This window comes from Coffea arabica, chromosome 2e (genome assembly GCF_036785885.1).
Source record: "Coffea arabica cultivar ET-39 chromosome 2e, Coffea Arabica ET-39 HiFi, whole genome shotgun sequence".
Classification (NCBI taxonomy): domain Eukaryota; kingdom Viridiplantae; phylum Streptophyta; class Magnoliopsida; order Gentianales; family Rubiaceae; genus Coffea; species Coffea arabica.
In genome coordinates, this window is record NC_092313.1 from 17,621,596 (window position 1) to 17,636,820 (window position 15,225).

Consider the following 15,225-nt stretch of genomic DNA (forward strand, 5'->3'; position numbering starts at 1 on the left):
CTTTGGTATGATGCCTTGAATTGCTTTTCCTTAGCATTTGTGATTAGTTATTTTCATCTCTCTTGCTCAGTCGTTTAGGTATAAATTGTTTTCGTGAATTAAATTTCTTAACTGTTTTGATGCTAAGTTCAGAATTTACGAATCTTTTTCTTGCTATCACTATTTTGAAAATAAATCTTCCCAGTTGAGCTGTTGAATCGCCAACCTGTTGCTTTCATGTGTTATCTTTTATTGTTGAATATAGCATAGTGCTGTAAGCTATTCAGCCTCTGTGCGGACCTTGATTTTGAAAACACAGTGAAATTCAATAAACTTATTTTCTCAAGGAATTTTTGTGTTGGTGAGATCAAGATAACGCTAATAGATATTCTTCTGTAGTGTAGAATGTTTTTTTCATGTTGCAGTTGTGGAGTATAAGGTAGATAGATCTTCCATGCAACCTGAATCATAAGTTTGGTAAATTAAATTGTTGCTAAGAGGAAGTTTAATATTTTTTGTTAATGCTACATTTGCGATTCATTATCTGTTAACCGATGAGCTGAACCTGAGTTTCGAATCGAATCTGCAACATGCATTAAACATGTGAAATTTTTGAGGACATAGGATTGCTTACAATGCAATTGGTTAAAGCTGTGTGCATTGGATGGCAGTGGATGCCGTAGTGATGGTTATTGTGCTAAGCTTTACTGTAACACATCCAATATGTTTCTGGTGGCGATCAGAAGTGCATTTTCAAGTTGTATGATTGGAACCAAACTGAATTAAGATGTTTATCTGTTGAGAGAGTGGCATGGTCCATTGGTCTTTGGTCGTGTGATTGAGACCAAACTGAATTAAGATGTGATTGAAAGTTTGAAACCAAACTGAATCAAGTGTTGAATGGTCGTCGGTTGAAGGAAATTGTACTATGCAGCGAAGGTAACTGTTGAGGGAGAAAATTGGCTTCCCACCATAGCTCGCTAACCGCTAGGTGGAGTTTGGTTACTTGAAACTGAACGAGTTAGCTGATGCTGCAAAAAATGAGGCAAAGACTTTTTTTTTTGAGGGGATTGAGTGGCTAGGGATTTTTTTCTGCGCATTATTTCAGACAAATGGATAGATGTCAGGTCGTCAGGAGAAAGTTGAAGCCGGACTTACGCTTGGTACCGGTCTGCATTGCGACGAGACATGAAATATCTTGTTTTGTCGTTCGAGCTTCGCATTGAATTGAAGTCTGGCTAGCCAATTTTGGGGAAAGTTCATGTTAGTCCTGACTGACTGGTAGTTGTTTTTGAACCAATTAAAGAGTTTCGTGTGGATATACAAGGGTTTCATTTGATTTAATTTCGCATGTCAGATGTATTTTACTTAGCATGTGAATTAGCAAATAGGGTCTTTATATGTCCAACATCAAGCCTTTTATTGGTCTTGAATCAATAAACCAACATAAATCAACATGTCTAATAGTGCTTCTGACCTACATAAATGATAAACCAACATAAAATGTCTTGCCAATTTTGCATTATGGAGGTTTTTTGTTTGACCTTTATTTGCCTTACCGTCCCTTGGAAAAAACAACTGGTTGATTCCAACCACAGGAGGGGTAGCCGGACGGGGCAACCTGGCAGGAGCCCACTGCGCAGAACCGTGATCTTCTTTTAGGCCTAGACTGGGAGTTCTAGGAAAGATTATATAAATTAGTAAGGTAGGTTTTTTCTTAATCCAAAGCAGAGCCATTAATTAATCCAACGCAGTACAGAGCTATTTCCACTGTGGAGAATCAGGGTTGAAACATGGATGTATAGCAGACTTTTTTTTTTTTTTTTTTTTGGGTACAGATTTATAGCAGACATTAAGAGACGAAGTAGTGGGTCTGGGAATGCTGCGTTTTGAAAAGAATGGCTTCTTTAATTTCCTAATATGGTTGGAGGGATTTTTCCTGCAGTATGTCGGATGTTATATCCTTGCCAATTACTATATCCAATGTAGCTTTGAAAACCGGGGTTCTTACTTTTTCTCGAATATTGGGTCTTCCTAACACCCAATAGTTTCTATGGTTTTATAGCAAATCTAAAAATTCTCAAATTTGGCACCTTATTAAATATGATTAGTATTCAAAATTGGTCCACAATAATAAAGTGGTTTCTAAAGTTTCAACGAAGATTTAATCTGGTTCCGTATAAATTTGATTTTGACCAGAAAAGGATAATCAATAGAATTCAGGCCATCGTTGACGATGAAAGTCACTTGAAAAAAACAAAAACATGAACGTTAGTCAAAGTAATACAAAGAAAATTATAGTCCGTAAGTTCAATAATTGGACTTTAAATTTCACTTCCATCTTAATGCTAATTGGACTTTAAATTTGTAAATGTTTAAAATAATATTGCACTTTTTGGCTAGAAACAGAGTAGTGTGATTTGTTTAGACAATTTATCACACGACCGGAGAAGTAAAGTGTGGGGCAAAGCGTGAAATACCCTTTATTTTATCATTTTAACTAATTTTCATAGGACATCACCATTTTCAATTGACCAAATTCTCTAAATTGTAAGAAATGTCTTAGATGTCTTTAAAATCGATTGAGAAAGTACTTTGTCACGACTAAGACAGCGGCATATATGGAATGACATGCAAATCTCGGTGGCCAAAGACATGATCCCTGAAAACATCGATTTGTTTGGATTGGGCTTTATTTTCCCAAATTTATTTGCTTACATCATCATTACAATTTTCAATACACCTTTTTACCTTCTCAATTACCTTTTTATCTCACATACATCACATCACAAAAAGTGCTAAGTAAAAATATCTCTAATAATTCACAATCCAATCAGACCTTCTGGTCTCTTAAAGTGTTTTGAAGATGGTCTGGTCGAGATACGAATGTTCAACCTGACAAATTGTAGCAGTGTAACGGGACCGCTTCGCATGCAAAGTTACGCTAGCGATTCGTCAGTATATCTGCCACTGGACCATCCAGTGGTCACTGCCCAGCCTTCTAAGGCTTGGTGATGTCGAACCTTTCGCCCCACCAAAATTGTCAGAATATGTGACGGTCTTTCTCAACCATTTTTGATAAAATTTCTACTCACATTGAGTCTCGTCAGTTTATTTTTTGGAAATTAGACGACTCAGCGGCAGGGCATCCCAGAAGCCCAGCAGGTGCTTTCCTCTTGTAGCCAGGTTTGTTTGGATAGTGTATTATTTGAAATATTATTTGGAATAATTACTGTAGCACTTTTTATGATGTGATGTATGTGAGATAAAAAGGTGATTGGGAATATAAAAAGGTAGGTTGGGAAATGTGTTTGTGATGCAAGCAAAATATTATTTGAAATAATGGAGGTATCCAAACACTAATGTTGCTGAGACATTTGATTAAACGATGGCAGCGGGGTCAATCCTGACGACGATGCTGCTGCTGGCGGTTTGTACCATAGCCATTACAGACCAAAGAAGTTTGGATGATTTTTGAATGCCTGGTTGAATGACCATAAAGGACTCCTTGTGCTAAGAAAGCAAACTGCTAGGGCATATCGAAACTGATAGCTTGCTGCAGCTGCGGCATCCTCCCGTCTGATGTTATTTGTCACAATTCACATTGCACGTTATTTATAAAATTGGTATTTTACCCAATTAAGAAGATAACATTTAATTTCATCACTGGCTTGAATTAAAAATCGAAGCTTGCTATTGCCTTTTAGTTTGTATATGTGAAAATGGTTCATTACATTATGTATTATTTTACCTTGTTATTGCCCTTTTCAAGCTAGGACAGATACTTAGAGAATATATCAAAATAGAAATCATAAGTAACAAAATGAGACATTACCCGGATCGACCAACGGATTAGTCAGGACAAAGCCCTGAATACCGTGGCAGGCAACCAAAAAAAAACAAATATGTGCTGTACATGAAATTAATGTTTATCAATATGCTCAACCACTCGCAGACTTTTCTAATTATTATTTTTTTTTAAATTTTAGTCAAAAGGTCGACTTTTCTAATTCGTTTACTGAATTTCTTTAATTGGACTACAATACCAACCACACACCAAATAATCCCTCGCACCAAGATAGAGAACGTGCCCCGTTTTCGAATTGGACTTTCATCAAATTTAGTACGTAAGCTGGATCTACTGGCCATTAGCCAAAGAGAAACGAGCAGCAACATCGCTGTTTTTGCCTATCTTCCAGATAAAGAACGGAAGCTCCCAAAAAAAAAAAAAAAAAGTGCTTCAGACAATATGGAGACCATAAACACCGACGAGCCAGTGACGCCGGCTGGCCGGCTATTTCTCCAGGCGGAAATGAACCAGATAATCAACTGTGCGATCGGAGTAAAGAATACCCTAGACATCGACGCCGTAAAATCAGAAATCACAACTTCCATAATGCTCAAGCAACCGAGGTTCAGCAGCCTCCTAATTATAGACTCCCACGGCCGAGAGCACTGGCGCAGAACCCAAGTCAACGTCGACCGCCATGTCATAGTTCGCGACGAGCCCGTAACCAACGGTGACCCCTCCATCTCCCAAGAAGACGCCGTCAACGACTACATCGCCGACCTTGCCGTTTCCTCGCCGCTCAGCACAGACAAGCCCTTGTGGGAAGTCCATCTATTAATGGCGCATAACTGCCTGGTTGTGCGGCTGCACCACGCGCTTGGAGATGGGATCTCTTTAATGTCCATGTTCTTAACGATTTGCCGGAAAGCTGATGACCCGAGCCAGATGCCAACTATTGGCGGCGTGGGGACTTCTTTGGCTTCTTCTGGTGGGCAGAGAAGGAAGTGGAGGACGGCCTTGTGGAGGGCGCTTTTGGTGGTCTGGTATACGTTAGTGTTTGTGGTGGAGTTTTTGTTGAGGAGCTTGTGGTTGAAGGATAGCAGGACTGCCGTGAGCGGCGGAGCTGGGGTAGAGCTCTGGCCCAGGAAGTTGGCCACGGCCAAGTTCAGGCTTGATGATATGAAGGTTGTCAAAAGAGCAGTGGCGGAAGCGGTAAGGTTTTCTAATTTTTGGTTTTACCATTCTACTGTTACTTTGGAAGCTGTAAGGTTTTCTAATTTTTGGTTCACGACATGGATGACTCATCTTTTGGTTCACGGACTCAATGACGTGGATGACTCATCTTCGAGTTATTAATGTTGGAGAAAAATGCAGTTTTGGTACCTAAACTTTGACGCACGAGCGGTTTTAGTCCCCAAATTTTGGACGAAAACAAATTTGGTACCCGAACTTTCAATTTTGAGCACATTAAGTACCCGTGACGATTTTTTCCCAAATTGTTACCGGAAAAAGCCATGTGACTGTCACGTGTCCGGCCAAAATGGAATTAAAAAAGGCAAAAAATGCAGTTTTGGTACCTAAACTTTGACGCACTAGCGGTTTTAGTCCCCAAATTTTGGACAAAAACAAATTTGGTACCCGAACTTTCAAATTTTGAGCACATTAAGTACCCTTGACTATTTTTTCCCAAATTGTTACCAAAAAAAGCCATATGACAGTCACGTGTCTGGCCACAATTGTATAAAAAAATGCCAAAAAATGTCAAATGCCATTATAATACTAGGTATTAAATTTAAGGACTAATAGCGTAATAAAGAAAAAATCCAAGGACTAAATAACATCACATGAGTCAACAAAACCCAAGAACCGATACAAATGAGCTCCAATTCCAGTTCATTAATCTAAGAATCAAGTCACAAAATTTGTCTAGAATTGGAGCTCATTTGTATCGGTTCTTGGGTTTTGTTGACTCATGTGATGTTATTTAGTCCTTGGATTTTTTCTTTATTACGCTATTAGTCCTTAAATTTAATACTTAGTATTAGAATGGCATTTGATATTTTTTGGGCCTTTTTTTATACAATTGTGGCCGGACACGTGACTGTCATATGGCTTTTTTCGATAATAATTTGGGAAAAAATAGTCAAGGGTACTTAATGTGCTCAAAATTTGAAAGTTCGGGTACCAAATTTGTTTTCGTCCAAAATTTGGGGACTAAAACCACTCGTGCGTCAAAGTTTAGGTATCAAAACTGCATTTTTGACCGGACACGTGGCTTTTTCCGGTAACAATTTGGGAAAAAATTGTCAAGGGTACTTAATGTGCTCAAAATTTGAAAGTTCGGGTACCAAATTTGTTTTTGTCCAAAATTTGGGGACTAAAACCGCTCATGCGTCAAAGTTTAGGTACCAAAATTGCATTTTTCTCTTAATGTTGGGTTAAGTGATTCTGGGATTAATAATCTAAGTTATTTTGATTGATTTAGATTGGATAGGATATATTAGAAAATAATCCTTGTTTGGTTAGAAATTGAATTTGATAGAATTACTATTTTAATGATCAAAATATATCTTAATTTGTAGGATCGTTTTAATAAAATAATTTAATAATTTATAACGTTTATTAAAATAAAGTAATTTGAAATTTTAAAATTTGATATATAAAAAATTGTATTCACTCAAACTCAACCCATTCGGGCCCTTAAAAATAAGTTTTAACATAGTTTTTGAATCTAAATTTGAAATTTAATTAAATAATAGTTGAATTTTGGCTAAGTTTGGGTTAAATTGAATAAAATCCAACCCATTTAAGAGTTTTAAGTATGCCAATTTCAAGTTAATATAGAAGATTTTTCTTTGAGTTAAGTTTGGGCTTATTGAAAGCCCAATTCATAAGATTATGTATTTATATAAAATTTTATTGAGAAAATATGGTTTGTAAGGGCAATTTAATCCTTTTATTATGATATAAGTAGGGGTAAATTAGCTAAAAATTTAAATTAATTAATAGGGGTAAATTTGTCAAAAAAATTAAAATAATGCATAGGGGCAAAATAGCCAAAAATAATAATATAATTAGTAGAGGCAAATTAGTCCATTTATTATTATATTATTATGTGAGATAATGGTTATATAACATTTAGTATGAATTTGTATCATTCACAAGGGTAAATTAGTCCAAATATTGTTATGTTGGTAATAGGGGCAAATTAGTCAAAAAAATTTAAATTAATTGGGAGACAAATTAGTCCATTCATGTTATATTATTGTGTGAGAGTAAAGTTATACAATTATGAGAGTATAAATGTATATAATTTGTAAAGATAAATTAGTTTCAAATTTATTATTCTATCTCTTGGTCATTTCGGAATGACTAATACCAATTTTGTCATGGGATTATTTTATCCCATGGATAGTGTATTAATTCGGTTAATTGGGATGTGTAATCCAATAAATAAAATGCAATCAAACATGGGATGACACAGGATAATTAATTCAATCTTTTGTCATCCCATGAACCAAACGGAATCTAAGTACTCGTTCTATGAGAGATAGGTAAAACCTTTAAATTTTGTTGGCATGCCTAACTGTTGTGTATCTAAGTGTCACTTGAAACCTCCAATGGGACCAAGGAGTTGTCCTCACTCGTTGGCAGGGTATTCTTCCCCTTCTTCTCAACTTTCTTTCTTTTTTTTTATGCCAAAAAACATAAATACTTACGCAAATTGGGAGGACTAACCTCATAAAATGGTATATATGATACGGACTTTTCATAGTTTTGGACAATAATTAACAAGCCTTGTCTATAAGATAAACCTTTCACAATTCCAAATTTTTGTTTTTTTTAATAATGGGGAAAATTGGCAGAAACATCCCTTGAGGTTTCTGATACTTGCACTCACCTCCCCCATGGTTTGAGAAATTGCACTGACCTCTCTTGAATTTACTGATTCTTTGCAAATTCAGTCCAGGCGATTAAAATATTTGTAAGGCCTGGTGCAACCCAATGAGTACAAACAATTTCACAATGATGCACAAAGATATATCAAATTTAAGCACAATAAAGAAAACTTAATTAAAGAGAAAAGATAAGAAATGCAAACCAAATATCAATCCAATAGCCTCTTCAATAGATGACGATGCTAACCAAGATGTACATGTGAAGGCTCACTCCTTCCTCACCACAAACACACTTTGGTTGAGCCAAGGAGTTTTACAACTATTCTAGTTAACCCTCAACAACCTACACTTGAAAGATCACACATCCAATTAAGAGTTATTTTATACAAATGAGGCAACCCTCACCAAGGTTTTACAATTTCAAGTGATAGGTTCACCTTCACCAAGGTTTTACTCCTCCTAGAGAGTAACCTTCACTTGAGCAACCTCACAACCCAACTTCCCCAACCTCTTATACAACCAACAAAGAATCTTTCTACTAAAAAATCTCACTTGTAAACTTGTATTTTGTGTTGGCAAAAGTCCTTTGTCTTCTTGTGCTTTGGGGTGTTTATAGAAGGTGAGAAATGACTCCAAAAGGCTCTCCAAAGGTTAAATATTAAATGCTGTCAAAACTAGCCGTTGGCCTGTCGGACGTCTGAACCACCTGTCGGACGTCCGAACCCTGCGTCCAAACCACCTGTCGGACGTCCGAACCCTGCGTCCGAACGTCGTCCAGAGAGTTATCAAATCTTCGTGGAATTTTTAGGGCGTCCGACACGATTGATGTGCGTCCGAAGAGTGTGTCCGATCCATCCGGACGTCCGATTCTTCCTCACGAGCGTCCGACAGAATATCCTTCCTGATGTTCTTCATCCTTTCGGACGTCCGATAGCTTCCTTTCGGACGTCCCACATGAGTGCTCTGTTTTTGCTTCTTCTTTTGTGCTACAAGAATCTGTTCTAACAAATTGCTCACATAAAAACATTAGCCCAAATCTACATTTTGGTTTGTTAATTATCAAAACCAAGGATTGATCGACCAAGGTCAACAATCTCCCCCTTTTTGATGATGACAAATAAAATGAAGATTTCTTTTATCAAATAAGTTCAATTAAAGCTCCCCCTTAGAAAGTGCCAACATACAAAGAAATTTCAATAAATCCTACTCCCCCTTTTGGCATCAATCAAAAAAAACAAACTCCCCCTTTATTTTTCAAATCAAGATCATATTGAATATCAAAATTTTCAAATGAACTTACAACCATTTAGCACTTCTTGGATCAAATTTTCATGATGTACCTAAATATGAGAAATTTCATTTGGTATCCTTTCTTTATAGGGTCCTTGGGAGTTAATACGACATGATCTAGCAATCCACATGGATTTCATACCATTTCTCATATTTTTCTTTACATAGCAATCATTTTGCATATGTCCAAATTTGCAACAAAAGTGACACATGATAGAAGTATTTTGCACATAGGTGGATTTAATGCAACTAATTTTCTTACTTCTTATCATAGCAAACTTATTTGTGCCTTGAAAAGATTTGCTTTCTTTTGTTTGAGAAAACTTTTATTTTTCATTTTGGAGAAACTCGTTCAAGTCATTAATTCTTTTCTTTAACAAATTTTGTTCCTCAAACATTTTTTCATAAAACTTTGTTTTCTCTTCCAACTTCCTTTTCAAATTATTTTTGCAATCAAAAACACTTTTTTGATTTTTTAAATCATCATTTTCCATTCTCAAACATTTGTTTTCTTGAAAAAGTTTGGAGTTTTCTTCCAACAAATCATTTATTTTTGTTTTCAAATCTTTATTTTTAGCATAAGATTTTCTCAAACTTTTATGCATTTTAATCATAAGAATTTTCACATCATCATTTTCATTATATTCATCACAAGAAGAATGATAAGAATTTACCTCATCTTCTCCAAAGGCCATTAGTGCCATTTGTGCCAACTCTTCTTTTTCTCTTTTTGAATTGCATTCATCCCATGTAATTTTGCAATCTCCTCTTGAACTTCTCTTGTTGAAGATTTTCTTGAAACTTTTGATGTGAGGAGATATATCATTGTCCACTTCCATGTTTTCATTACCCATGAAGGATGGGTTATCCCCCACTTGAGATGCTTTAAAAGCTATGCCTCTCTTATACATTCTTGCATTTTCTTCCTCTTGCACTTTGAATTTCAGCTTTAATTCATAAGAGGTTAGGGAATTCACAAGAGATTCAATGGACATAGAATTTAAATCCTTTGCTTCTTCTATAGCATTTATTTTGTTTTTCCATTCTTTTGGTAAGGCATTCAAAATCTTTCTATTTTTCTCATCCAAAGAATATTCTTTTCCAAGCAATTTAAGATCTTGAATAATGTCACAAAATCTACTACACATCTTATCAACATTTTTAAGAGGATGCATTTTGAAAAATTCATATTGAGAAACAAGCAAAGATTTCTTTTGTTCTTTAATATCTTGGTTACCTTCATGAAATACACACAATTTATCCCAAATATCTTTAGCTGATTTACAACATTTAATCCTACTAGATTCATTTACATCTAATGCATTGTACAATATACACATGTCCTTGGCATTCAAAGAAAGGTATCTCTTGTCTTTTTCATTCAATTCTTGTCTAGTCTTTAATCTACTCAAATTAGTGGTAGAGTCAATTATTCTGACTTCATAAGGACCATCTTCTACCACATACCATAATTCAATATAAACGGATTGTAAGAAAATCATCATTCTTTGTTTCCACATGCTAAAATGAGAACCATTAAACATAGGTGGTCTATCAATAGATTGTCCTTCTAAAAAAGAAACTTTTATGGTTGCCATGATCTTTACTCTAAGCGGTTAAGCTTGATCAAAAGAGACCAAGCTGTGATACCAATTGTAAGGCCTGGTGCAACCCAATGAGTACAAACAATTTCACAATGATGCACAAAGATATATCAAATTTAAGCACAATAAAGAAAACTTAATTAAAGAAAAAAGATAAGAAATGCAAACCAAATATCAATCCAATAGCCTCTTCAATAGATGGCGATGCTAACCAAGATGTACATGTGAAGGCTCACTCCTTCCTCACCCCAAACACACTTTGGTTGAGCCAAGAAGTTTTACAACTATTCTAGTTAACCCTCAACAACCTACACTTGAAAGATCACACACCCAATTAAGAGCTATTTTATACAAATGAGGCAACCCTCACCAAGGTTTTACCACTTCAAGTGATAGGTTCACCTTCACCAAGGTTTTACTCCTCCTAGAGAGTAACCTTCACTTGAGCAACCTCACAACCCAACTTCCCCAACCCCTTATACAACCAACAAAGAATCTTTCTACTTAAAAATCTCACTTGTAAGCTTGTATTTTGTGTTGGCAAAAGTCCTTTGTCTTCTTGTGCTTTGGGGTGTTTATAGAAGGTGAGAAATGGCTCTAAAAGGCTCTCCAACGGTCAAATATTAAATGCTGTCAAAACTAGCCGTTGGCCTGTCGGACGTCCGAACCACCTGTCGGACGTCCGAACCCTGCGTCCAAACCACCTGTCGGACGTCCGAACCCTGCGTCCAAACCACCTGTCGGACGTCCGAACCCTGCGTCCGAACGTCGTCCAGAGAGTTATCAAATCTTCGTGGAATTTTTAGGACGTCCGACACGATCGATGAGCGTCCGAAGAGTGTGTCCGATCCATCCGGACGTCCGATGCTTCCTCACGAGCGTCCGACAGAATATCCTTCCTGATGTTCTTCATCCTTTCGGACGTCCGATAGCTTCCTTTCGGACGTCCCACATGAGTGCCCTGTTTTTGCTTCTTCTTTTGTGCTACAAGAATCTGTTCTAACAAATTGCTCACATAAAAACATTAGCCAAAATCTACATTTTGGTTTGTTAATCATCAAAACCAATGATTGATCGACCAAGGTCAACTATATTATTTTAGGGAGTGAAATGAGAAATTTGTGTCAAATTTGTCCTTTGTACTACATGCCAAGTTATATTAGAAAAAAGAATGTCAAAATACTACAAATCAATTAACAATTAATAAACTTTAAGGGGTGTAATTTATGGGGCAAATAGGCATTATCTATTCAAAATATCAACTCTTTATGGGTATTTTACTCTCAAACATTTAATTTATGATAAATATATCAATGTTTATAAGTAAAACTCAAAATGTGTTACAGTAATATTCTTACAAAAAGAAAATCGGTAGGTTATCTATTTAATATAAATTAAATATTTTTTTAAAAAAGAAATGGCCCATAAAATATTAATTCTTTATGATTTTTTTCTATTACATGAACAAAGTATCAGCTCTTTATGAGCATTTTATTTTGAATCATTTAATTTATATTAAATACATAAATGTTTGTAACTAAAATTGAAAAAGTTTTACACTAATATCTTTACGAAAGAGAAACTGGTAGGTTTTGTATTTAACAAAAATTAAATATGTGAAAGTAAATATAGATTTAAATTTGATACCTCTACCAGGCAATTTAAATTTAAAAAAAGATTTGAAACTTCTATTTAAATTTGTATTTACTTTCACATATTTAATTTTTGTTAAAAACAAAACCAATTAGTTTCTCTTTCGTAAAAATATTAGTGTATCACTTTTTCAATTTTAGTTACAAATATTTATATATTTAACATAAATTAAATGATTCAAAATAAAATGCTCATAAAGAGCAGATACTTTGTTCATGTAATGGAGGAAAGTCATAAAGAATTAATACTTTATGGGCCATTTCTTTTTTTTAAAAAATATTTAATTTATATTAAATATATAACCTACCGGTTTTCTTTTTGTAAGAATATTACTGTAACACTTTTTGAATTTTACTTACAAACATTGATATATTTATCATAAATTAAATGTTTGAGAATAAAATGCCTATAAGGAGCTAGTATTTTGAATAGGTAATGTCTATTTGCCCATAAACTGCACCCTTTAAAGTTTATTAATTGTTAATTGATTTGTAGTATTTTGTCATTCCTTTACTAATACTACTTGACATATAGCACAAAGGACAAATCTGACAGAAATTTCTCATTTCACTCCCTAAAATAATATTTTAATCCCCTGAACTGAATATGCAAAGATTCAGTAAGTTCAAGGAAGATCAGTGCAATTTCTCAAATCATAGGAGAGGTGAGTGCAAGTATCAGAAACCTCAGGAGAGGTTTCTGCAATTTTTCCAAAATAATGTAAAGGTTTGATACTACTTCTAGAAATCGTGATTTGTCAAAATTATGAATTGCTTTTTCCAGGATACATTGTATAATTATTTTTACTTCAATATATTAAATCGTTACATTACATTTTTTATCAAAAAAAAAATAAAAAATAGTAATCCAGTTGAGAAGTCACATTTCGTTGCTTTGTATTTGTAGACCATCAATGACGTTCTTTTCGGCGTAGTCTCTTGTGGGCTTTCGAGATACCTCGACATCCGATCGCCCAATGGTATCGTATAATCTATCTGACATTTTTTTTCTATATTAATTACCAACTTTTATTTGTTTATTTATTTTTGCGTCACATAACATTCATGTTAGGTACTCAAGCAAAATTTCATTCAAGTTTGATGTGTGTTGTTCTAAATTCGCATGAGCTATTTTAGTCCAGTAAATCATTTCTGAATACTTCTCCAATTGCTGACATGAAATCCAGCGCTTACAAGAAATTGAGCTTCCCATAAATTAAAGATTAGAATTTTGTAATCCCTTTTCTTTCTTCTTGGTTGAGTTTGATAAAAAAAAAAACCATGCATCACGAAACTAAGGACTTGGACAACTCAAATCCTACAAAACTTTAAATTGTTTATTTAATTTGTGTCCGTAATGCCCTCTGCTAATTGCCCCCACTGCCCTTGAATGTGGAACTAAACGAAGGAAAATTATATGGCCCTTTCAGGAAACCATTTCACAATCCCACGTGAATTTAACCTGAACAGGACTGTAGGATCTCCTTTAAACAAATGCTGAAGCAGAAATAGGCAATAGGCGGACATTTGATTTCCAGAGAAATAACATGAACCTCAAAACTTGATTCAAATGATGGTGTAACTATTTTCTTTGATTTTACCCCCCCATTCTTTCTTTTGCTCAAGTGGTAGTGGTACCTTTGCGAAGAAATCCTTCGTTATTGAAAGTTTCCAATATTGGTTGTTGCTCCTAGCCTTGCAAGATGGGATTCAGATGACTGGACTTTCCATGGTTAATTTAAGACCTCAACCGGGCCTGCAGGTATGTGCATTTATTAGTAACTACCATTGAGATTTAGACCTTGTCGCTGAACCTGAAGGCATGGTGGTTTTGCACAGGATTTCTCAAAGCTGCTGGATAGCAAATCCGGCACCCGCTTTGGGAATCAATTTGGTATGCTGCTGCTACCCGTTTACTATCATAAAGGAGGTTCTGATCCCCTCCAATTTGTAAGGAGAGCGAAAGCTATGATTGACAAGAAAAAGCTATCATTAGAGGCACTTTTCTCGTACAAAATTGGGTATTTCGTCATGTCTTGCTTCGGAGCAAAGGTTAAGTTTTACCGAAATGCATGAAAAGTTATCGAAATCAATTCTTTTGACTGTGTTGCCAGAATATACGTATTTTACAGCGTGTTTCATAGCGACTAAAGTCTAGCACTGTGTCTTCTGCAACTCTATTTAACTCTTCTTCCTTGCTTTTCTTGCACTGGGTGTTTAGTTGGCCGGCTTGCTTAATTATAGGATTGTCTGTAACACCACGTTCACAATCTCGAATGTGGTCGGCCCTCGGGAGGAGATCACAATTATAGGCAATCCGGTGACTTACCTGAGAGCCAATACCTCAAGCCTGCCCCATGTAAAGTTCCTGCCCTTTGGTTCATCTTTTCTTGCTGTATCAACACATTAATTAATTGTTTTGATGGCGGTGCTGCTGTTTGAAATTTGAACACAGGCCGTTACCGTGCATATGGTTAGCTATGCAGGAAGAGCTGATTTGCAAATATTGGTGGCTAAAGATATCATCCCCGATCCCCAACTTCTGGCCAGGTGTTTCGAAGATGCTCTGCTCGAAATGAAAGAATATGCAGAGGCAGCCAACACGACTCGAAAAGAAAAGTAATCGCTTGTGTGCTGAGGATCACAATTGTGCGGATAAGAAATCATCTTTCATCTTAACAGAAAGCATGGAACCAGTGTTCTATTTTATCTAACTACTATATAAAAACCACCTAAGAGTATCTTCACCAAGAAGTGCCATGTGGATAATTTAAACTGATTTGGCATTCTTTGATTGATTTGTTGTTTTAAAACTATTTTTACCAACAATTGTCATCTGCAATTGACCACTTGAACATGTGTCTTTTGTATATGTTTAACTCATTTAATTTTCCACTCAATTAAATGAGTTGAGCTTGTGGATATTAAAATGAAGATTGAATTATGCACTCATAACGGCTATCTCACTCTTACAATATGAGTTGAAACTTTTATTTTTCTGCATTCTTCCG

The 15,225-nt window shown here is 35.5% G+C and overlaps 1 protein-coding gene across 1 annotated transcript; it reads left to right on the plus strand.

Moving 5' to 3' along the window:
• Window positions 1-4,036: 4,036 nt before the first annotated feature.
• Window positions 4,037-15,169, plus strand: LOC113731441 (wax ester synthase/diacylglycerol acyltransferase 11-like). The gene is made up of 6 exons (XM_027256723.2): window positions 4,037-4,981; window positions 13,122-13,194; window positions 13,909-13,976; window positions 14,054-14,266; window positions 14,436-14,573; window positions 14,670-15,169. The coding sequence occupies exons 1-6, from the start codon at window positions 4,229-4,231 to the stop codon at window positions 14,835-14,837; spliced, it is 1,413 nt and encodes a 470-aa protein (XP_027112524.1). The 5' UTR covers window positions 4,037-4,228; the 3' UTR covers window positions 14,838-15,169.
• Window positions 15,170-15,225: the final 56 nt, after the last annotated feature.

Excerpts from the sequence above, each read along its gene's own strand:
- LOC113731441 (XM_027256723.2), top strand. The coding sequence starts at position 4,229 with ATGGAGACCATAAACACCGACGAGCCAGTGACGCCGGCTGGCCGGCTA. Across the intron at positions 4,982-13,121 it reads AAAGAGCAGTGGCGGAAGCG|ACCATCAATGACGTTCTTTT; the intron begins GTAAGGTTTTCT and ends TTGTATTTGTAG. Across the intron at positions 14,267-14,435 it reads TGTCTTGCTTCGGAGCAAAG|TTGGCCGGCTTGCTTAATTA; the intron begins GTTAAGTTTTAC and ends CTGGGTGTTTAG.